The 23,982-nt window shown below is 42.8% G+C and overlaps 1 protein-coding gene across 2 annotated transcripts in view; it reads left to right on the top strand.

Annotated features, from left to right (window-relative positions):
- The first annotated feature begins 4,279 nt into the window (after positions 1 to 4,279).
- Positions 4,280 to 23,982, top strand: part of mtus2a (microtubule associated tumor suppressor candidate 2a) — a 41,443-nt gene continuing 21,740 nt past the window's right edge. For both annotated transcript variants that reach the window (XM_087178027.1, XM_087178026.1), the window contains exons 1-4: positions 4,280 to 4,362; positions 14,755 to 17,003; positions 18,294 to 18,546; positions 22,121 to 22,417. In XM_087178027.1, coding sequence (XP_087034153.1) covers positions 14,940 to 17,003; positions 18,294 to 18,546; positions 22,121 to 22,417 — 2,614 coding nt within the window. In that variant the 5' untranslated portion in view covers positions 4,280 to 4,362; positions 14,755 to 14,939. The remainder of the gene's footprint in view (positions 4,363 to 14,754; positions 17,004 to 18,293; positions 18,547 to 22,120; positions 22,418 to 23,982) is intronic.

Below are 23,982 nucleotides of genomic sequence, written 5' to 3'. Positions count from 1 at the left end.
GGGGGGTGGGGTGGGGGGCTCGTGTTGGAGACATGAAACATGGCAGTGTTTGAGGGAGGCTCACAGATACCTCGAAACCATAATATTTGTTTCTCTTCATGTTGGGTCATAGTTACTTCTTTGGAGTGTCTGGGTTACATTACCCGCAATAGGACTGTGTGCACATGTGGTAACAGCTGTTGTCTGGGTGCCTGACAGTTCTACAGTGATACAACTTTTGTGTTTTTTTTCTGTTAAAAAATGAAAACTACTGTATATATCTACATATGTCTGAAAATCAGAAAACACACATCAATATTAAACACAGACTGATACCGATAGCTACATTCTCTTAAACTTGATAAACTCTTATGTAACTGAAGTTGAAATGCTGCTCTAACAGTCCTCACTGACAAGTCGGAGCTTGCACAATACACACCGCAGCACATTTGGCTGGTCAGTGATGTTATTACACTTGTCCGCCAGCAGAAGAGGCCGGTCAGTCGAATGGCTGCACATAACATTGGGCCAGCAGGAAGCTTTAACTTACACTTTCCATGTGTCCAGCTTTAAGTCCAAAGGATTGCGTTGATATCCACCTGAGGTCCCAGACTTTTACTTGCAAAAAGAAAAGACAGGCATATGTCTTAGCAAGAAGCAGCCCTGACCAATCAGACGTCATGGATCCGGCTGCAAATTATGATGCAGGAATTGCTGTATGAGCAAAATATCCCGTCGGACAGTTCCTTACACTGAGAGACAGAGATTCAAAGGAAGTGATTCAGTCTAAAGCCTAACAGGAGCATTTTAACTTGGCGAGCCTTGTGACTAGATACCTAATTTTACATACTCTTCACGGTGATAAAGACAGATGTTAAAATATGTTCTCTTTTTGGGATTTTTAATACTCCGTAAAAAAAAAAAAATGAAATCTGATTTGTGTATCTTGACACATGTTGAGCATCAGGCGTAGGCATTGGCAGTTGCTGAGTGCCAGTTAATGTCATGTAAGATTAGATAATAGCGGATTTTCACAGTGCTGGCTGCTGTGTCTTTTTGCATCTGTAGCTTGTAACATTTCGTTAATCTTCTCAAAAAATAAAACAGGCCAACTTTTTTTTTTTTGATGTTCAATTCGGATTAATGTGTTCATTCTCAATTTATTTTACACCTTTTCTTATGTTTATGAATGTATTTCTATTAGCTGCTTCATAAAACATGGTCATTTCCAGTGTGTTTTTCAGATTATGAATCTGATTCAACTTAATATTTACAATTAAGTAAAAGTCTATGAAGAATTGGATCAGATAAATTTCACCACACTTGTACATTTATTTCCTTTTTTTTTTTGTTTGTTGTCATTAAAGTATCTCATGCTTGTAGGTATGTTTTTTCTTTTCGTAAACCTAAAAGAGTACTCCGCTTATTTCTACACTACCCAAAATGCAACTCAACCACGAACAGTTTGGTTGGAGATTCAGGTGTGCAGCTAATGTAGCCTGAAGCCGCCAGCCTCATGCAACGAGGGCTGAGGAGTAGAGCCTCGGGGGTCTGGTAAGCTCACTTCTTTCAAAATCCACAGCCCGCAGATTTTTCTCTCTTTCAAACTTGTCGTCTTCAGACCCAACCAATGCTGACTCAAGTGACATCACTTGAAGCAGTCAACTCCCCCCAGGGCCACAAAATTCTTTATACAACTTCATGTGCAGTACTGCTCCCTAAGACCTGTAAACAGACTTTAATGTCCAAACTCAGTGTAGTTTCCCTTTAACATAAGGGAAATTCATCATTTAAATACAGACCTCTGCACTGATTGACACTTATCATTAATATCATATCACCAAAATTTTAGTTTTAACCCTTAAGTGCGTTCACTGTGGTTTTGGCAGTCCCTTACAACAGAGCATATGTGTAATCAATGTAATCGTGTATATAAAATGTTGTGTATATTTCTTGCAGTAAATTATTTGTAAATTGGAGAAAGGGCTTTTTGTTATTTTGAAAGCCTCATGACTTTTGTGCATACGTAGGAGCATCTGTCTGTAGGTTCTTTGGCTTTGTTGCTTCTGTTTGTGCCAAAACATTGTGTCAATTATGTCGTGTTTACACGGTCAGCGCAACTGAAACTGTGTATCCTCGGGATTGGCAAAAATCACTGCCGTCACCTTCTTTTGTCCTGTGGCTGATCTAACCAGTAATGCCATGTTAACAGAAGTTACACAATTAGAAATATGGGATATTGGCATGACTGTGGCAGAAACAAGTGCTCTGGGGTCATAGTGGGTTGCCTGCAATGCAGCATTTCACAGTACAAGTGTAATAATTATGTGTGACATGCAGTTACGACTTCAAGTATTAGCCATACATGACTGACTCCTCCAGAGTTCTTGTCATTTATGGACTCAACACAGTAATATACCCTGTTGAAATGTTACACTAAGCAGTACAGCACTACAATATCTACTTGTTTAGTCACTTTTTAATGTCAAAAACATGCAGTCAAAGCCCATTTCCCATACTTGTATTTGTTTCAAAGAAATCTAACTATTCAACTTGTTACGACATAACTGTCCTCATTTATTCTCAACTGATTCATGTCTTAGCTTATAGTCTCCTTGGGAGTTGTGAATATCCACAGTTGTACTTGTTTTGTTTTTTTCTGCATGACATTTACATTTGATTTTCTGTTGAATCAGTACAAAGGGATTCATGTGTAACTTCTGGGAAAATCAGTGCTGGTTGTTCCTACATGTCGTGCCAAACCTTCGTGTTTACTTCTGAGGTAAATACGGTGTATGTACACATACTATATAAATAGATAAAAGAAGGAGCTTCTTTCCTTCTCCTTTGATGCTGCTTTAAAGCTCTACAGACCTTAGCTTCCTCCTTTCATAACGGATGTCACATTATAAAGGCTTTTGATGTTTCAGATCCACCTGTGTTGATGACCGGCTGCCTCACGTTTATGTCATTTTGCTGTGATTACATCACTTTCTCAGACTTTTTCTTTTTGTTGCCCTTTTTTTTTTTTGATCGGTCATGGTTGGTTTCCAGTGTGTTTGAATTTGTGTACATTTTGTTTTCAAAAAAAGCACAAAAACAACATTTTGTTATTTGTTATTTGTCACTGTGGCTCAGTTTTCTCCTTACTCAACATCGCCTCTCTCTGACGAGGAGCATTATCTCGCTCTTGCTGCATCAGTTGACGCAACTTTTTTTTAAAAAACAAGACTTCATAACTGTCAGAAATGTGCCTTGTGGGGAGCGTGTAAGTTCATCCATGGCTTGCAAAAACCTGAGCTTTTTATTAAGCTTTCAACTGCATCTCACAGCCTTCTTCAGCAGATGGAGCTTGCTCAGTTGTCAATGTACCCATAGTTACTGTTGGCTAGGTGATAACAAATGAACAAACTATCTGCTCAGGAAGACCAGGAGATGCACCTGATAGCTGCAAAAAAAGTTATTAAATGGACCTTGAGTTATGTTTATTTGTTTGTTTGTTGTCAAGATGCACCCTGGTGTTTTGTTTATTTTTCAGATGCACGCCTGTAGTTTATTAATAGGCCAGAGCAAAATGGCTTCCAGTTCTCTGTTAAAATGTTAAACAACAGTCTGACATATGATTGTGTCTAACAAAGAGACAGAGGACAGCTGTTGCCTATGTTATATACACATGAAATGTATATATTTTGGCGCCATCTGCTGGTGGCCTAGTGTCAGGACCCAGGGATACTGTGAATGAGAGGCTGACAGCAACTCATGGATTATGTCATGTTTATACAAACAAGAACTTCCGTCCAATCCCACTAAACTCAAAAACTATAATACCAGGTACCAACATGTAGATTTAATATTAGACATTTACTGCTATATGTGAAGATTTCCTATGTCGTTTTTGCTTGTTTCCTTTTCTGTTTCCCTTTTTGTGAAAAGTTTGTATGTTTAATGCATAACTCCTGTAAATAAAACGAGCTTTTCCAAAAAAAAAAAAAAAAAAATCCATCTAGTTGCTATTTATGATGAATTCCGGTGATTTTAATGGCATGGACAGATTTTTCATAACCGGGCTTCTCTCACGATCCAGCAGAGAGCGCACACGTGTTGAAGGAGAAAAGAGCCGGCGCCTGAGCGCGAGGATGAGGATGCCCTGAGAGATGTCGGCTGCAGCATCAGCATCAGCACCGCACCTCCTCCTCCGCCTCCTCCTGTCCGCAGCATCTCTCTCTCTCTCTCTCTCTCTCTCTCTCTCTCTCTCTCCTTGCACTGTTTCTGCCACTCAGAGAGAGAGAGAGGAGGGAGTGGAAAGACACGCTTGTGTTTTGTTTTGCAACTCCTGCGTCTGACCGACATTCTTCCATGAATCAACACCAGAGAAACCTACAGGTAAGTCGCGCAAGTAAAAACACCGTTCGGGTATTTATTTCATTTTATTGTTTTCATTTTATTTTTTATTTTTTTTTGCAACGATGTACCGGTTTTTCTTACAGAACCGTCGCGGGTTATGTTGCTTGTAGAATCTGGGTCTGGCTGCTGACTCGGTTTCGCTCAGCATCCTCGGATAAAACATGGAATCCGAGCGTGTTGTTTTCGCAGGGCGATGCGGCGCAGTTTGTGAGGGAATGTTTGAAATTTCACTCTTTCTCTGCGGGAGAAAAATGAGAGTGCAGTGGGGAAGTTGACCTGACTGTAAGTGGAGCAGTGGAGTAAAGGAGGAGGAGTGTGGCTGTGCTGGAGAGAGACTGAGGTCAGACAGGGAAGAGCAGGTTGGTGTGATGGATGGATGGCGCAGGTCAAGTCTCTGTGGGTAAGGCTAATGATCAGGTATAGATTATGTAGAGCTGACTCCGGCTATGATCCACTGTACTGAGAGGTGGTGAGGAAGAGAGTTTGGAGGAATTTGTATTGATTTTATAGGACTTTTTTTTTTATTCATTCAGGCCTATCAATAGTTTTGTGATAATTTGAGCTTCTGGCATCAAGTTATAAGAAACAAAAGTGGCAAAAAAAAAGAAGTTCCTTAACATTTTTTTTCCTGTTTCATAAAAGTGTTTTTTGAAAGAGTAGGAGCCGTCCAGGAGGAATGTGAAGTTGAAATAAAGATATCATTTGATCAATTCTTCAAGGAAACCTTTTTTTTTTTTTTTTTACCATTTACCACAGGTTGTGGTTTCTTTCTGTGAATGCTTCAGTTCTAATTCTCTCTTTCCTCTCTTCATGTCACACTCTCTTGCAGCTGCACTTATAAAAAGACCTCACTTCCTCTTTACCATCTTCTAACTACTTTCTGTGCAAATACATATCAGTGGTATTTTTTCTGTGCCGAAGCTACTTTTGGAACAACTCCCACGTCCTCACCCTCACCTTTAGGCTTCTTAGAGCAGTGAGAGGAGAGGAACGACAGGGAAGGATGGATCGAGTAAAGGTGAGCCCACCGAGGGCAAGTCTTTCAAACTCAGCTGTCTCTTGTCCTGATTGATTGGTGTCCAATGATCAAGTTGTCCTTGACACCGTGGTCGGCTCAGTTTTCCTGTCTCACTGTGCTCCAGTTCTTTTGTTTACTGACTAAATTATTGTATTTGTTGCCAGCCTTTTCAGTTTTGCAACTCTTTGAGAGTTTACATCGTTTAGCATTTTGGTTGCACTGCCCAGATACATGTGGTCGGCAGGATTCTACACTGAGATCTTGCTCATATTATATGTGTGGGAAGTGTGGTTTTGCTGGGGTTGTCCGCTGCCAATATCGATCCCGATATCAGAGACTTCCCACATTTATGGATATTCCAGTCCATTTTGCTAAATCTTGCCAATCCCTCCCAGTCATGTTAATGTGGAGGTTGACACTGCATCAAAGCAGGGCAGCTGAGCCTGTGGCCTTGGCTTGTAACTCTACGCTGTCTGCTGTAGCTGCTGTAGCTGCTGTAGCTGCTGTTCTAGATGCTGATGCATGTGTGATTGATTCATTACATCTGACCTCTGCAATGTCTGAACACCGATCAATTCAGCAGATCTCTGCCAGGAAAGCCACTCGCAGCAGTGTGTGTATGTGTGTTTTATTTATGTGCTCAGGTTCAGGCGCTGATGTATGTGTGTGTGTGTGTGTGTGTTTCTGCAGGTAAGACAGTTTGTCACAGAGCCGGTGAGTGTAGCGCACCGGTGCGACCTTCAAGGTCATTTTATAGGACAGAACAGAGGAGAAGAAGGAGGACGGAGGGAGAAAATAGAGATGATAAGTGAAGTGAAGGAGAGAGGGAAGGAAAAGTATGTCAGTATGCCTCTCAAGTATGTGTTTTATTTGCATGGTTTTTTATCCACTAAACATTTCTTTCCAGTTATGTTTGGACTGAAGTGTTTTGCCACTGGATATGGCAAAACACTCAGTGGGTTTTATATCCTAGAATATTAATGTGTATGTGAACATTGAAAAAGAGTGAATGTAAATAAACGGAGTTAAATAAGGAGAGGACGAAAGAAAGAGGAAGAGGCTGCAGTTATTTTAATAATAGTTATTTGATAGTAGTTGTTGTGATCACTCATAATTAAACAATTAGGAGGCTCCACTCTGTTCGGTGCGAGGATGTGGAAGCTTGTTCGTTGAGAGTGTGTGCGCATGTGTGTGTGTGTGTGTGTGTGTGTGTGTGTGTGTGTGTAAATTCAGTGTGAATGAAGTGTCAACACACATGCAAACACACACTCTCAAATTCACACTGCCTTTGTCTGTCTGGAAGGTGGCAATGAGCTTGTTGTTGTAGCTCCTCCCCTGCAGTCACAGGCAGGACATCAGAGGGTGAACGGAAAGACACGCCTCCACAGATGACACACACACACACACACACACACACACACACACCTATCGGCACGCACACAAAATTCTCTGTCACCCACTATGTGTGTGTGTGTGTCTGTGTATCCATTTGCTGAATTTGTGCAGTCAGTTTAAACGATGTGCTACGGATATTTTTGTGTGCTCGGTCGTTTTAATGATATTAGTCAGCAAGCTACAGCCTTTATTAAGCAAATGAATGCAACTCTGTGAATGAGCTTAAACCGTGCCAGTTTTATGAGGACAGAGCTGTGAGAGCTATAGTTAACTTGACTGTAAAAAGCCACAGAAACATCCAGTGAATCCACATCATTCATTTTTTATGATGCATCTCCTCACTGTATATCTACATTCTTTTTGAGGCTTCTTCACGTTCCCAAAAATAAACTTAAACGTCAGCAGCAGCAGCAGCATATGTGAATTCAACCTGAGCTGCATTCCTCCCTCATTTCCCGAAGGAGTTCTGCGCCCCATCTTGTCCTCCCTTACCCTCCTTTATCCACTGTACCAAAACTGTTTTTTTTACAGCCAGTTCAAATTAACCCCCCCCCCCTTTTTTTCTTTTCTTGCACATCATCACCACCCCAAGACCTTCAGCGCATGCTATTCTTTGCTCACCTCTCACTGATCCCCTGCTCCCTCCCCCACACCACTGGGGTTTGCCACTTGCACATTACACATGCATGTACACACACACACTTGCACATTACAATACAAACCAGAATCCCCCCCACCCCACCCCTATTCCTTTCCACCCCCTTCTTCGCTCTCTGCAGCATCATTTGCTTCTATTATCATATTCTCCTAAAATAAACAGAAGTGACTCAGCTGGTCTAAGTTGCACTCAGCGTTTCTTTTGTCTGGGGCTGTCTCTCACTTTACCCTGCTTTATGTCTGACTCTGCATGGCTGTGTGTGTGTGTGTGTGTGTGTGTTTGTGTGTTTGTGTGTGTGTGTGTGTGTGAGCATTTAGCAAGTTCCTTTTTACGGTCCCACAGAGGATTCCGCTATCATTGCCTTCTTTGTCTGCAACAGCTTTGCATTTGAGATGAATTGCTCTTTTTCCCCTCTCCTCTTTGCCCCCCCCCCCCAGACAGTTTCGCCCACCAGCCATGCAAGAGTTAACATTTTTCTCTGCGACAGGAGTGAGGGTTGTGGGCGGAGGGGCTTTGCTAATAACAATGCGGTGCTACCAGCAACCAGCATGGACAGACACCCTTTCTCTCCTCTCCTCCATGCCACCCCATGTCTGCATGTATGATAGTCTGTGTTTCAGCTGCAGGGCACAATCAACCAATAAACACAAGTCTTCTCCCTTTCCTCTAATTCTCTCCTCCGGACTGTAGACAGTTTATTTCAAATCATGCTAATCTCCCTTCCAGTTCCTCCTTATTTTTTTTTGTTTCCAACTTATCTTATTATCGTCTCATTTCTCTTTTCATTTCCTGCACATCTGTCTTCCCTTTATCCATCTCTACTACAATCCATCCTCACAGGCTGCACACTACAGCAAAACCAGACAGTGAAGCAGAACCATGTCTGATTTAGTGGAGGTTCAGTCCGAACACTAGACAAAAAAAAAAACAACAAAAAAAAACGATAAAAGAAAAAACAATTAAGAAAATGGCAAATGGAGTGTGTTTTTGTGCAACAGACCTCTATTTTGCAAACCACATTTCCCCCTCTGCGAGAAGCTGAGTCTTTGTCTCTGCTCCTGCTGCAGTGATAGTCACTGTCTGAGTGTGTGTAGGTGGTACTCATGTTTCTTCGCGTGTAACTTTGCATGCACATGTGTATGTAAGTGCAACCTCATGTTAAATTTGGAGAGTGACACTTTTAGTGCTTGTGGAGGTTTTTTTTTTTTTGCGACCACTCGTTTCCTTCTTTCAGTAACAGTGGGCGACAAAGAGGCAAACAATGTGTGTGAACATGTGCTGAGGGGTGATGTGCCTGTGTGTTTGGCCATTTTTCATTTTTTTGCTTCCGACTAATAAATCCTATTATGGGCATATTGTGATTTTCCGTCGATTTCGTCGCAGGTAGGGAACACTGCCTTGTCTGCGTGCAATAAGGAAATAGATCAGCTTTTATTGCAGATTATCTGATTTTCTCATTCTCCTTATTCAGTTAGCCATGGCCGCCCGCTCTGACCCGAGATCCTGCAGAAATCCTCTTACAGTTCCCCCTGTGATATAGAGTGACACCCCCTGGGGTACAGAAAGGCATCTGACTGTGTGTATGTGGGGGAGTGGAGTGGTAGAGAGAGGCAGAAGGGTGGGAGGGGGCTGGGGGAGGGTAGTCTGCTTATCTGTCGTCTATAAGGATGAAAATGGGATTGATCACCTCACCCGGCCCTCGTTAACTCTATATTACTAAGGTGATAGAGGGAATGGAGGGAAGGAGAGGACAAACATGAAAGGATTTTTTTTTTGAAAAGAAGACGGGAATCACTGAAGGGACAAAGCTGAACTGAATTAGAGTGTGAGCTCTGTTGTGCTGCATTCAGAGAAGCAAAGATTGTTAATAAGGAGCTGGTTTGTTGTTCTTTTGTGCTGCACATCTAAACAGAAAATCAACGCAAAAACAACAATCAAGCAACTGGAGGATGCTATTTCTGGATATTTCCCTGTTCTTCTTCACTGTTCTCTGTGATGGCAACCTTGGAGTTAGCGCTCGGTTCACACATACAAAAACTTAGTGAATCATCACTTGTGAAATTCTGTCTACAGGGTGTCTATTGTGTCTTCTGTGAAAATGGAGCGTTTAGCTTATTTCACTGCTATTTCTGTCTGTGTTGTGTTGCTGACATGAGATGGGAGGAGAAAGGATGGATGACTAAAAGCTTAGCTTACTTCTGAATAGACTTTCTGCCTAAGCTTTATCCTGCCGGATCACTGTATGTGAACAGAATTAAAAAAAAAGTACAAGGAGAGAGGAATACATTTTTCTTTTTTTTCTTTTTTTTTTTTTTCTAAATGGACAAGACGATGATTGTTTTGTGTGTGCAGCATTTGCTGGTTTATTTTTTCCAACGTGCAAAAGTCCTAAATGTATTCACATGTAGAGGGTAGATGTTCACAGGTTCACACTCAAATTCCAACCCACACACACACACACACACACACACACATTTCAACCACAATCTAGCCTTGGGAAAGTGTACAAGGACATGCAAGGATGGTGTCATAAGAGATTAATTACATGCAAAGACACAGCATGTACTGTATTAGAGGAATGGAAATTCATCTTTAAGGATAACTGCTACGCTTCTTTTTAATGTAAATCCTGCACTTAATCTAATTTTGTTGCTCAGGAGCCATAAATTATGGTTACGCACATGTTGTCGCTCTGTCCATTTCACTCCACTTCAATGTGCTGGAATTCACATCTGTGCAGAAGTATGTATGTATATATGGAGGGTGTGTGTGTGTGTGTGTGTGTCTGTGTGTGTGTGTGTCTGTGTGTGTGTGTGTGTGTGTGTGTGTGTGTGTGCGTCGTCAGGGTTCCCCTGGGACCACAGAGCTATAAAACCTGTCTGCTCTCCAGTGGGGGAGGAGAGGAATAAAGCCAAAGTGCCAGAGACAAATAGCTTCTGTTATAGCCACATGTGCTGCTGGATCGACAACAAAGACGCTGAGGGAACGCGTGTGTGTGCATGTGTTGACGTGTGTGTCTGTGCAGATGAGCATCTTTCTGCTCTCACATGTGTACATACATACACAACACTTCCTACCGTGCTCTGAAAAGAGAAATATGTAAGCTTCTGTGGCAGGTTTTTTTTTTTTGAATTAGCAATTTTTTTTCTTCTCTGAAATAAAATTCTGTGAAGCATATAATTTGATCCACTGACTGAAAATAAGATTCACAACCCCCCACCCCGCATCTTGCCAACTATGACCCCCTCTCATATTTTGATTCTCCATCATGAAAACCTAAGGGACTGTGCCAAATCTATTGAGGTGGGGGGGGGGTTTGAATCTCTTTATATTATGTGATATTTCATTTTCTTAAAAGCAACACCATCACCAGCATTATTAATATCATTAACTTAAACATAAAAAGCACAAACCCTCCCCCTTCTTTGACCCCATCTCCTCCTCTATTAATTTTAAACAAGGATACCTCTTATGGAAATATATGTTCCCAGTTTGCTCCATGGGAGCAATTTAGCCCACATTAGCATTATATATGGTAAAGGATTTTTCAATAATTACTTCATTCTGCTTTCTCAGGCTTATATCAGGAAGACACCTCAGAGGTTCAGACGGTGTATAAATCTTTAGCCCTCCTGTGACGAACTCTTTCTTTCTTTCCGCATCCATCTGTATGTCTCATCTCTCCCACCTCATGTGTGTGTCTCAGGCTTTCACCCACACAGACTTGATTCCTGCTCACATCAAGAGAAAAAAAAAGGGGAGGATGAAGAAGGCCTGTCTCTTTTTCAAACCTACTCCACTTTAGATTTTTTTTTTTCCCCCTTCAGTGAGTCCTTCATCATGTGATTTTCTTATAGCTCATCATTTCCCACCTTCTGAGAAGAGCTTTCGGTGGTTAAATGCAGCGCCTGAAAGGTTAGGAGCCTGGTGAAAAACCACAAATCCAAGTCCTTGACTGAATTTGATCACTGCTGAGATATCATCTCCTCCTGCCCCCATGCTTTCATCATTTCATGCGATGCGTCTGTCTACCCACTTTCAGGGATGTGATTGCTCTTGGATGAGTAGTGTGTACCTGGTGGGGAATAGCTTTTACTCAGCTATTCTAGTGCTGTGTGTATTTTGTGTGTGCTGGTGGCCACATATATCTTTATTCATGGTTGAGTGTGAGTTCACACGTGAAAGCGACGCACCGCAGAATGTATGCATGAGCTGTGAGTGTAAAAGCATAAAGCTGACCTTCAGAACTATGCTGTCTCTTTCCAACGCTGACCTTTTTTCCCTGATGGAAGATGCAGGGGTCGAGATGTATATTCTCAGATTCCCAGGAATATGGCATTACCATGACAACGGAAGCAGGACTGTTGAATTTTTTTTTTTCTCAGGGTTTCGCTCCTGTCGTTTTCCCGGAGGAGTTCAGAGTAGTTACCTCAACTAGTGGGCCGCACCATGAGCTGAAACAAAGCCTACCTTCATTACATATTCCAGCCTAGATCTCCTCAACATGCATATATGCAGAATAATATTGGGCTTGTCCTTTCTAGTATACTCTGAATTCCATCCAAAAATGAGTACCACTTTAACTCTGAAAGTAGATACCATATCATTATAAGGTAAAGAAATGCTGAAAACATGTAAATGAAACGGCGTTCTTGCTTGGAGCACTATTAACAATGCTTACTCAACCTATGATCCCTGTGTACTTATTTGCAGTGTTTCCTCTGCTCAAAGAGAACGGACTTGATGATCAAAGATATTTTTTCCACATTTGTTGCATTTATAATTGCATAATTCATATTCCAGTCAAAGGAAACATCGACTCAGCTCCTCACCCACACTTCTTCACCCTCCTACTCCGATGCCACCCTCTTTACTTTTGATATTTGAGTAGCTATGTGACCATCATAATGCAACAGAAGGGAGGACCTGTCAAACACACGTCTCCTGAAGAAAGATACTTCACATTTTTTATTCTTTTTTTTTTTTTCTCCATCATCACAACAAGTCTTTTTACTCACATAGTCAGACAGGTTCTTTCACTACGTGTCTTATTGTGTTCAGGATTTCGCCAGGTTGGTTTTGTCTGCCTCTCTATGAGGGGATGTGCAGCTTATTCTGGCTCAGCCACTGTGACCAAGCTTAGTGCTCAGCCTCCCAAGACTGCTGCCATCAGCACAAGCGCCGGTACTACATCAGTGGCGTAATCGATCTGCCACCATGTCCTCCCAGAGAATTTTCTCACTCTCTCATACACGCTCTCTGTCTCTCCCTGTCCCCCTCCCGTCAATCTCCTTCCCTGCCTCTTTGAAATGTGTCTGTGTGTCTTATAATTAGCTAATTATTAGATTGTGTGCACCAGTTAAGGGCAAACATTAGCAGTGCACACATCGGCAGCAGACAATGTGTGGATTATCCTTCATGATGTTTGTCTGTTTGTCTACCGCAATGGATTTTCCCTCTCTGTCTCTAATCCCAAGCAGAATTTTACCAGTATAGTAAAGAAATGCTCATTTTAACCAGTATCCGAATATACATTTATGATAAAAGTTTTGATATTTGTGTTTCATAATTGCAGTGCTTGAATAAAATAGTTCTCAAAAGTGTGTGTTCTTTTAAAAGACACGACAGGAAACTATGATAATATCTCCAAATCATTTCAGGATGACCTTCAGGAATACAAATCATATCCTTGAATGTTTCCCCTCCCGGTGCATTTGGACTAAATGTAGCTCCACACTTTGGCAATGGAGCAGCGTCAGATGCATCTTCGTACTTCTCTGAGTTCACTGATATCGCTGCCAGAGGACACATGGAGAAGGCACCTGCTAATGAGAGCAGACTCCCCCGCTGCACATATAATTAGAGGGTGGGAGTGCTATTTGAACTGTGGAAAAACTAATCAAATATTCAGTGATGATGGTTCGAAGACACATATTTGACTACATAATGACCATCTTGGTCTAAATATACAATATCAACCGGCTATACAGACAGAGACAACATTTACCTGAGAGTTTTGATGGTTGAAATAATGTCAGTCTATATGAGTTTTTTTCTGTGTATATGATGGAGGAAACTCTTTTACAAACAAGTAAACAAAAAACACTATCCTCACTTGGCGAATGAAAGTGAGTCCTTTAATATTCTTCGGTTTTTCTCATAGAGCTCTTGCATAATTATGAAGAGACTGAAATGTAGAGAGACACTCGTAAATCTTTCCTCTGAGAGCAAAGACGTGACATTTTGTTTTATACGGCCGTGATTAAACTCACGGTGTGACAAAACCTCTCAGACATTTGTCCTCCACCTGCCACCTGATCATCTGTGGCCCGTACATGTTTCAGCAGCACCACACACAGTCAGCTATTATTTTAATTTTAGTTTCCTGTACATCATGCTGTTGATCCTGCATGTTGCTTTTAAATGAAGCAGGATGTGCTGTTGTGCGTATTCGTGGCAAACCGTGGCATTGGCTTAATCAGCCATATGGCGTGTTGGAGAAGACATGTTGAGTGTTAAAGCTCCTGTAGTGATCAGACATACAGTATGGATTTATCCCCCCACCCCACCCCCACCCCCGAGCTGGTGTTCCTACTCCTCACCTATAGCGACACTTGCACTTAATTTTCAAGTTTTTCATATTAGGGACAAGTGTGCACTTAAGAATTTTACAGACACCGTGTGCTCATCTTGTATATTCTGTAGAACCAAAATGGCTGGAACGTTATTTTACATCACATGTTTTCACCCTCTCCTCATCCTACATTCTATTTTTCAATGTCTCCTGAGGACAAAAGCTCATTACAAAACACTTAACACCCTTCCCTTTCTTCCTTCTCTCTTCCCTGTCCTCATCAGCCATTCCCATGGTGATTCCTTCACTTACATGCAAACAGCCTGTACTCTGAGCGATCTTCCTCTTCTTCTCTTCACACTCTTTTTCTTCCCGCCCTATAGTGAACATCCATCATCATTTGATAATTGCATTCCTATTATTAATGTTGTACCACTCTAGCTGGTTACAACATGAACAGTAGTCCTCCTGGAGTGTGTCACATCACATGTTACGCAAAATGGTTTGATTCAGCAGTTGCTCGTAGAAAAATGCAAAAAAAAAAAGCTCACTCCCTGCCAATTCTGTTTTGCTTCAAAATGACCATCCATTGATATGAGTCAAGATTGTGAGCTATGTGCAGCAATTTCAGTAATTGGCGCTGCCGAGACCAGACTCAAAGGTGCTGGTATTTCACGCATATTTGTCGCTGTTTCTTACAGTTTCCTTTGTTGTCTTTTATTTCAGATTGAACAGACCACCACAGCCCCCGAAGAGCTATCAAAGACAGCTTTCTTAACTCACAGTAAATGCAAGCGAAAAAGATTTCATGAGATGACATTTCGTCCTTGGAAGACTCAACTGAAGGGCCATCATCGCACAGACCCTCAAGAGGAGAGACAGGGAGGGAAGAAATATTTCTAACTCCATAGATGGCCAATCGGTCCAACATGAGCATCCCGACTAGTTTCCAGGGACCGAGGGTCAATGTCGACAGAGGAGACAAGATTGGAAACAAAACGCAGATCCAGTTCCCCCAGGCTGGGGATGATAATGCCAATCGATTATCTTCAATCGGTGGTCAACAAGGAAGAGGACTGATAGAGGACACGGGGTACAGCACAACTTCCATTCCTCCTTTGGTCTCTAAAAGGGAATCCCCTGACAAGTTAGTGATCTGGGGATCTGAGCAGCAGTGCATGGAGTTTTTGGAGTGTGAGGAGATACATGCATTCTTGGAAGACAGGGATCAGGAGGAGGAGAATGAGGAGGAAGATGATGGAGGGAGTATGAGAGATGGAAAAGACGACGGTGCCATGTCCATATCCTCCAGTTCAACTGCCAGCTCTGCTTCGATCGGCGTGAGGAGAAATGACAACGACAGCAACAAAGTGGAGAGCAGGATACAGAGGGGCAAAGAGGTGCAGAAAAGGATTGCCTGTCATAGCACTGAAGAGCTTGACACATGTGTGACAGGCTCCATAGACAAAAGGGACACCAGGTCAGGCAGGGAGAGGCGGAAGGGAGGTCTGAAGGAGTCAAAGTCTGAGACAAATGTGTTTGTCTCCAGTTTGTCAGCCGTTTCCCTCAGCGGGAGCTTGTCCAGTGCTCTGGATGGCAGCGGAGAAGCACAGTCTCCAATCTGTCTGTCCAACTCCAAGACCCACCCTTATCCAAATGCTAACAACACTACCTCAGGCCAGACCAGGAGAAGGGCAGTCTCTGTAGATGCCAACCAGAACTCTGCATCATCGCATCCTCAGGAGATACATGACCATCCTCAGTTCTGCAGCCAGGATCAGAGACAGAGGGAGGGAAGCCATCATAGAAATGGATTGTCCTCGGATGTGGGGCTGGGCCAAAGGAGGAAGGCTGGATTTGAGGAGAGAGTTCTGCCACCGCGACGGCAACAGCTCGTCAGACCCCTCTGTCAGACAGAGATGGGAAGAGCGAGGTGTTTAGCAGAGCCCAGTGCTCATCAAGCTGAGATGGGGCAACCCGCTTCTCCTGACCACACCCCAGATTCATACAGTAACGGATCAAACAGAAAGTTTACAAAAACATCTTTACGTGAACCATCAGATTTCTCCCACCTGTACAGCACATCTGCAGTCCCCCAGCCCAGGCAGCCCAACCCAGCGGCCCAGAGGGAGGCTCCACCTGTGGAGACACAGGTGGCTTCAGCCCAGCGGCGTAGTTCCAGTCCATCTATCCCTTCCACCTTAGAGAAGAGACCCCAGACCCAGCTCACATACAGAAGGAATTGCTCCAGTCCCAACAGGACTGGGGTTGAATCCAGGTCATCTACCCCTCCCCACTCCCCTCTCAGGACACCCCAGGGCTCACCACGCAGGCAACCCTCCATGTACCTCGTTTCCAGGAATGTCTCTGGAGTGGTTAAACACATCCCGTCAGGATGCAACCCTGCTGTAACAACGTCGGCTCAGGGCTATGGCAACAGTTGCTTGAGAGCACCAGTCAAAACTAATATAAGCACAAGCGGAATCCCCAAAGCGCCTCTAAACAGCCAGCAGAGCTCTCCCCAATCCAACCACAGCTCCAGTCCCAAAGAGAGCTCTCCATCACCGAAACTTAAGCCTAAAGGGGTTCGGCCTAAAATCATTACCTACGTCCGAAAGAATCCTCAGTTTAAGCCCCAAGCTGCTGACGGACCTTATCAGGTATCCTCTCTACCGTCCAGGCTCTCTGCATATGCACACGGCCAAGCACCCACCTCCTTCAAAGGCACCCCTAAAGACCCCTCCAAGCCTGACGCAGAAACCAGAGGACCCCCGGTGCTCGTTGCCTCCAATCTGCTCTATGACAAGTACCGTCAAGAGATGCAGACGACGAGCATCTTCCCATCAGGTGTGCTGAGCAGGAGTATCAGGCCCCCCGGGCACACAAACACTGTCCCGCCTGCACACACACACAGCCATACAGCACCACCCAAGCTGGGCAGCAAAGTAGACAACTTCTACGGGCCGCCATCAGAAGTGAGTATTTTGTATCGTCTTTATAATAGGTATCTGATTTCAGTAGATCTTCCGTAGAGGAATGACGCTTGTATTCTTCTGATTTCTCTTGTAGCTCGGTAATGAGCTCATTCTCATTCAGCAATGGATTTTATATCCACAGTCACAGTGCATTCACACAAACATTGAAATGGATTTAATTTTACTTTAATTATGACGGTATATCAATTACCAGCAGTGAATTACTGTATGATATACAGTACATCGTTTGCCTTAAGTACAAAGACAAACTTCCTCTGTTCATCTTTCTTGACTCTGCATGTCAATTTCCCTAGCTGGTATCCATAACCTCTATCCCCCAGTAAACCATGTATAATTGATCACAGATCCTCTGCATTTCATCCCCACTCTCACAAGAGCTGCTCATTATTGCTTTAAAATCGTTATTGATTCTGATTAAACAGCTTCATTTGGCAGCGTCAAGCACCAACATGTGGAAATAAATAGTTAATGCAAGCACAAGTACGAAACCCTGCAGGGACAAGGCAATTCTCAAGGCTTCACACGACACTGTATGTACTGTATGTTAACATTTTGTCCCATACACAGAGCAATGCCGTTAAGAGACGCGCTCGTTTTCGAATTCTGCTGGTGATGTTAAACAGTTTAACATTGCCATCAGGAGTTTTTCCCTCCTGGCCTTTGTTACATTTACCTTCCGAGTTAATAACACACAGTAACACATTGCAGTAGAGATACTATCTATTGCACACAATCAGTCATATCATATATTCTAATCATCTGCTTTCTTCACACTGAAAGTTTGATAAAGGGATTTAAGTGTGTATGGATACATAGATGCAGAATATAATCGTGGTGTCTGCTATTAGATTGCAGGGTGCATTAAATGCTGCGTTTCCCAGTGTGTTCACAATATCACAGGCGAAAATACACAAAAGCAAACATGTCTTGGCAGCGAAACTTTGATCAGTAAACACAAGTAAGTGAGTGCCAGCAGGAAATTCCAATAAGAAAACAAAGACTTTACACAGTACGACACACAATATCTGTTTCACAAATTATAGTAAAACACATGCATGTATCAAAAAAGTAACAAAAGTAAACATGCTCACAGTATTATCATGATCCACGTATTAGTATGAGCCTTTTCTTGAAATACTATATTTCTTTTACTTTAATCAGAAAATATAATGTAACTGTACAAAAGTATGCTTGCTTAAGAACTCCAGAGATGTTGTAAGACAATTATTGAGTGGTGTTTTTGGTCAATGTAATGATTTTGATTTCTAGGTGGGAAGATCTGCCGGTTTTAAAGGGAGTTCTCCTGAGGACGCGCTGCAGCATCGGGCAGCTGCTCAGGCCGGAGGGAGTGGCAGCCTCCTGCGCTCCGGCAGAGGTCTGCGTCTGGGCCTGGGGGCTGTCACCAGGACAGCTACGGGCTCAGCCAAGGGCAGAGGACCCTGTCAGGGTCAGAGGTCAACGCTGGTCTTCAGCCAGCCTGTCCAGCCTGTCAGCCCAGCGACCAGTCAGAAAGATAACACAGGTGAATAAAACACTCCCCTCACAGCCGCTTTTTGAGCAGCTTTATGTTACCGCACTGAAAAGAGCTAGAATGCCAGATGGAGACAGTCTCTCTCTTTATTTCAGCAACCCAAAATTTGAGACACTAGAGAGCCACCTTATCTTTTTCTTTTTTTTTTCTCCTTTGCAGCAACGAGTAGTTGCGGGACTGTTTCCCCCTCAAATTGGCCTGAGATGAAGGCAGCTTCATTAAAATGCATTCGCTGAGATTAATTTTGGCTGTGATGTGATTGGAGGGCTTTAGGAAATACTCTGAGGGGACTTCCTGTGCTCCAAAAGGCTGCCATCTACAAAATAAAATAAATAAATAAAAGCTTGCTCACACTTCCTCTTTGCACACAGCGAATGTCTAATTCAGATGATTCAGATACCACCTCTGACTGCTGAAGTCAGATTTGCATTACCGCTGGAATATTGAAGTATGAAATTTGTTCATCACCCCACACTCAGCTGGGGGGCCTGTGGCATTTATCACTTCCATCCATATTTGATCTGCTCTCTCCCCGAGCGCGATAACCCGGACAACATGTAAAAAAACACAGAGAGAGCCATACATGTGCATACAGTACATACACTGACAGATGCACACATACACATACAACCAAAAACTGCACATACAGAACTGATCAGCATAGTGTTATGATGTGCCAGGCTTCCTTATCATAATCCCTATTAATACATATGTATGGTGTCTCAGTGCGGCTTGGCCCTCTGGGAACTACAGGCTTTGAAGTGCAAAGCAATTAACACTTAAGTAACGTCAGTATCTTCGTGCTCGAATCATCTCCCATCCCCGCTGTATCCTGCCCTACACACACTGCATTAATAAACACCAGTTCAAATACACTGTGTATATATGTGGCATTGGTCAGCATTGTGTGTATTAGTGTCTGTCCTTGTGTATATAGGCTGTGTAACTGAGGGATTTCCTGTTGATTTTTCTTGTTTGTTTTTTTTCATTCATGTCCTGGAGAAATCTGAACTGTTACCTTTAACAATAAGCACTTTATTTTTCCTTTGTTCTCTTCATCACTGTGAATTACAACTGTATCAGCCTTTTGTGAAAGGAAATCTCTCCATCTTACACTTGCACATTATAGTAATTATACCGCATAGCTATTGTATAGCCGTCAAATTACTGCAACTCCTCTCATAATTAATGCGTCGGTTTTAAACTAAAACTATTGTTATGAAAGTGAAGATCATCCACTTATACGACAGGACGTTTGTGTTGGAGTAACTTCTGCAATGTTGAGGCACTCATCTTCCCTTCCTCACAACAGTGAAGCCCTGTGCTTTGCTCCAGTAGTGCTGCAGAGATTGCGATGCACTCAAGTATCACATTTAATAATATGCAATTTAACGCTTTGTGGAGGACATCCATACAGGTTTGTCGCAGCTCACCTTGGGCTGTAATTAAAACCGGTTGGTCATTATAATGCTTATCCCAGCTGCCTGTCCCATTGACTTTTCTGAGCCATATTTACATAATTCATCTCAACTTAGGGTGCGCGTTGTTTCAGTGAAAGCCGGTGGATGAATGTGTTTTTTCTTCTCGAAGGGGTTGTTGAGAAACTGAAGGTAGTGTTTCAGACCTAAGGGCAAAGTAAAGTGGTTTTATTCAAATCTTTCGTATGGCTGAAGGGAGAAGCAGTAAGCTCGGGAAAAACACAAAGGCTTTTATGATTTATAGTGCATTCCCCAAGTTCACACTTACGCATACATTTCAGTCCTATTTTTGTACTTTTGAGAGCCACTTTATCAGGTAAAATGTATTTTGCAGGCAGGAATTTGTGGGATAAGAGAAAAATGCAAGAGAGAAGTTGGAAAAAAAAAAGTAATTACCGGTTTAAAGAATCAAGAGAGAAAATACAGAGTGAGTGAAGGACAGTCAAAGTTATCTCATAAATTTTTATCTCTTTCCTGTTTTCTTTTCAGTTGTTATGAATAATGTGTGTTTTCATTTAGCCGGAGCCTTGGTCCGTAATATCTAGGCTAAAGTGGATATTTCTTAGTCAGGCTCACTTCCCTCGTCTCTCAGAGGGCATGAATGGATTTTGGTGGGGGTGGGGGAGGGGGGTGAGAATGAGGACATTTATCTTTAATGATCCTGACCTTCTCACTCAATAGGAGAGAGCTCCAAATCTAATAAACAGACCGACCACATGGCACACAGGCAGATATTGAGGAAAGAGGAAAGAGAGGTGATAAGTGTGAACGGTGGCACCGATGATACTGGAGGGGACTTACACTGGAGACTTTTCTCCATCTTATTGTCCCATTTTGTCTCTCCCTACCAACTGTCTGTGTGCACTACAGCACACAGCTGTGGCAAATGAAGAGGAAAGGAGGGCTGCCTACCTTATCTCTGCAGCCAGCAGGGGATAATGCTCTTCTTCTGCCCAGGATCTAGGCCCTTTACTGCAGGCTGGGGTAGCCAAAATGGGGCTTCTATCCAAGGCCTGGGGATTTGCCCACTGCCCACTCTGTGTGTGTGTGTGTGTGTGTGTGTGTGTGTGTGTGTGTGTGTGTGCATGCGTGTGTGTGTGTGCGTGCATGCGTACGTGTGTGTGTGTGTGTGTGCGTGTGCACCCTTGAATGTTCGTGCCTGCACGTTTCATCTGTTTTGCTGTTGGAAATCATAGATTACCAAGAGGGAGGATTTCTTCCAATTGCTCAGTAACAAAAGCTGCCACTATGGAGCTATGATTACTTTTTTATCCTCCCTTTCTCTCTCCCTCTGTTTTCTCTCCTCTTCATTTTCTTCTCTCTTTTAATCCAACTTTGATTTTTAAGCTTTCTCTTCTGGTTTTAAGTCTGGGAACCCACATGATAGGGTCATGGCTTTAAGAGGGTTTGGGTGACTGCAGTCAGAATCACTGTAATACCTGTAATAACAAGGAATTACCAATAATGTAATGAACTATAAATGCAAGCAAACTAGAAACATAATGTATCTACTGGAAAAATATATGATCGATGTCCTAAATCGCGAGTGTCACGTCAAATGTCATAACAGTGCTGGTATTAGAGGAACTGCTGGCCACCAGCCCAGTCACTCTGCAAGCATGGCCAGAGCCAAAAGCTGCTGTTAGCAGGTTGTTGTGTATATGGTTATTATACTTGCTTGCTGTCGACATGACACAGACAACTTCCTAGTGCCCACTGAGAGCTTAGTCAACACACGATGAAAGATTCACGGGGAAAATAAACATTATAGCTATGCTTAATCTTGTAACAGTATAGTCACACACACACACAGGCACACACACACATATGTAATATTATTTCCCATACCTGTGGCACTGTCTGTTCGGCACACACATGCTGCAGCTCAAACAAAAGGAGCATAAATGCAGCTCATTACCAGATAAGACGAAACTCATGCAATGACTAGTGCCATTGTTTTCCGTCGTCTGTCAGTTCAACCGAGGTCAACCCATTTAGAGTTCTGTTGTCAAAATTATTATCAAATAATGGACCAAAAAAAAACAGAAAGATTCTAAGTGATTCTTCATCTTGTGCTTTTCTAACAGATGACCAGGTTTTCACCCAACATGCTGCTCCTCCTGCTCCTGCTCCTGCTCCAGCTCCTGCTCCTGCTCCAGTTCCTCCTCCAGCGTCAGCAGCAGCCCAGCCCCTGGCCCCAGCGTCCAGGTCTATGCTTCCCAAGGCCAGCCAGTCGGGCCTGCGTCCCCCAGGCTTCAGCTCCAGCCGCCTCCCTGCGGGCCGCCTGGCGGCCTTCGGCTTTGTCAGGAGCTCCAGCGTGTCCTCTGTCTCGTCGGCTCACTCTGCCGACAGCACACAGAGTGACCCCTGCAGGACAGCTCACCGTGAGTCCACTCATGACACATCTGTTGACACCAGTGATCTGATTCCTACTGTATCTTTCATTTTTGCTGTATTATGTCGACAACGCACTGATGTGTATCAGCTAATTTAAAGGGTTCTTTCAAAAACACATACTTTATCACTACATCATGAGCACACTATTATAATTACATACTGTTTTTTACTGCCTTCCTCTTCTATGTGTTCCCCTCATGAATATAGTTTGCATAAACAGCCCCCTCCCACATTCATTATGTTGTAGTTTGCTTTCTCTTCCTGAGCTCCACCCCGCTTAAAATGTATTCTTCAATCTGTATTTTCATACATAGGCTCCATGTGATTAAGAGCTGCAGTGTGTGAAGCACTTTCTAGATAACACGTGAGGGCGCAATATAAGTCACTATATAAAGAATACAATATAAGTCAGTCATTAATTTGTTTGTGCATTTGTCACACATGATTGACTCAGTCAGGGGTACTAATATTAGTTGATTATCATTATCTGGAGGTGAAAACATTGTGACATTGTTGCTAGTTAATTTGCTCCAGGATGATTTTTAAACTTCATGAGTTAAGGGTGGTGACATGGTGCAAAGATGGTGTGATGTCACAAGAAGACAGGAAGGCACATTAAGTCATGAAATGTCTCCATTTGACAGCTCAGCTTATACCTACTTTTTCTTTTTTCTTTTCTTTTTTTTTTTTTTTTTAAATCTTAAACCTGTGTAAAAATAACAGAGCACATGATGTCATTCCCCCAGACTCATCAGTAATTGAAGAGGCTGGTAACGAGGTCTGTGCCGCAGATTCAGAGAGCTGTAGCAGAGATAACAGTTTACTGACTCAACTGTGGGGATAGTTCTCATTTTCACGGTCGTGGAGAGCTGGGAGCGCACGTACAGTCGTGATTTCAGCGCTGCTTGTCAGGCTGGTTGTTTAGTTGGCTGAATCTGTGATAGCTGCATGTGTTTTTAATGTGACCTACATAAAGGGATGCTTGCTCTTCCTCTCCCAGTTACAGATGACGTACGCACCTGCACTCTCATGCACGTCAGCCCCCCCCCTCGTTATGTCATCACTCCTTTCCCTCGTTACCCCCCTTTTGTGCTCATTCTTTTTTTTTTTTTCTATCCTTCTTTTCTCTCTTCAGTTGGTTGAAAGTGAATATAAACTGTGTGGTAATGTGGGGGAGGCACATTTTCAGCTACTGTGAAGCAGGGAAAAGAGGAATCCCACGGGTCTTCAGAGCAGAACCAGTTTATTAAAAAAAACAAAACAAAAAAAAACTAAGTGGCATAAATGTGGAGGTTGTCATTTTTTGAAAAGTTTGTCATATTTTCATAACAGCATTGATATTGAGTTCTTTTCATCAGTGGTTTCCTCAGGTTAATTTCTCCATGTTTGGTGAAAAACATTATAGAAGAAAGGCCTTAAAGAGGCTTTTTGTAAGTTTTCTCTGCCGCTGAACATCGGGAGTGAGTGGGGTGGATTGTGGCTTGACAAGAGCGTCAGCCATTGTTGTCTTTACAAAACAAGAGGTTATGATACGTCCTCTGAGCAGTGCTAC

Source organism: Seriola lalandi, unplaced genomic scaffold (assembly GCF_002814215.2).
Source record: "Seriola lalandi dorsalis isolate HSWRI2012SDOR001 ecotype SW California unplaced genomic scaffold, Sedor1 jcf7180002054672, whole genome shotgun sequence".
Classification (NCBI taxonomy): Eukaryota; Metazoa; Chordata; class Actinopteri; order Carangiformes; family Carangidae; genus Seriola; species Seriola lalandi.
This window is presented reverse-complemented; position numbering and strand designations above follow the sequence as displayed.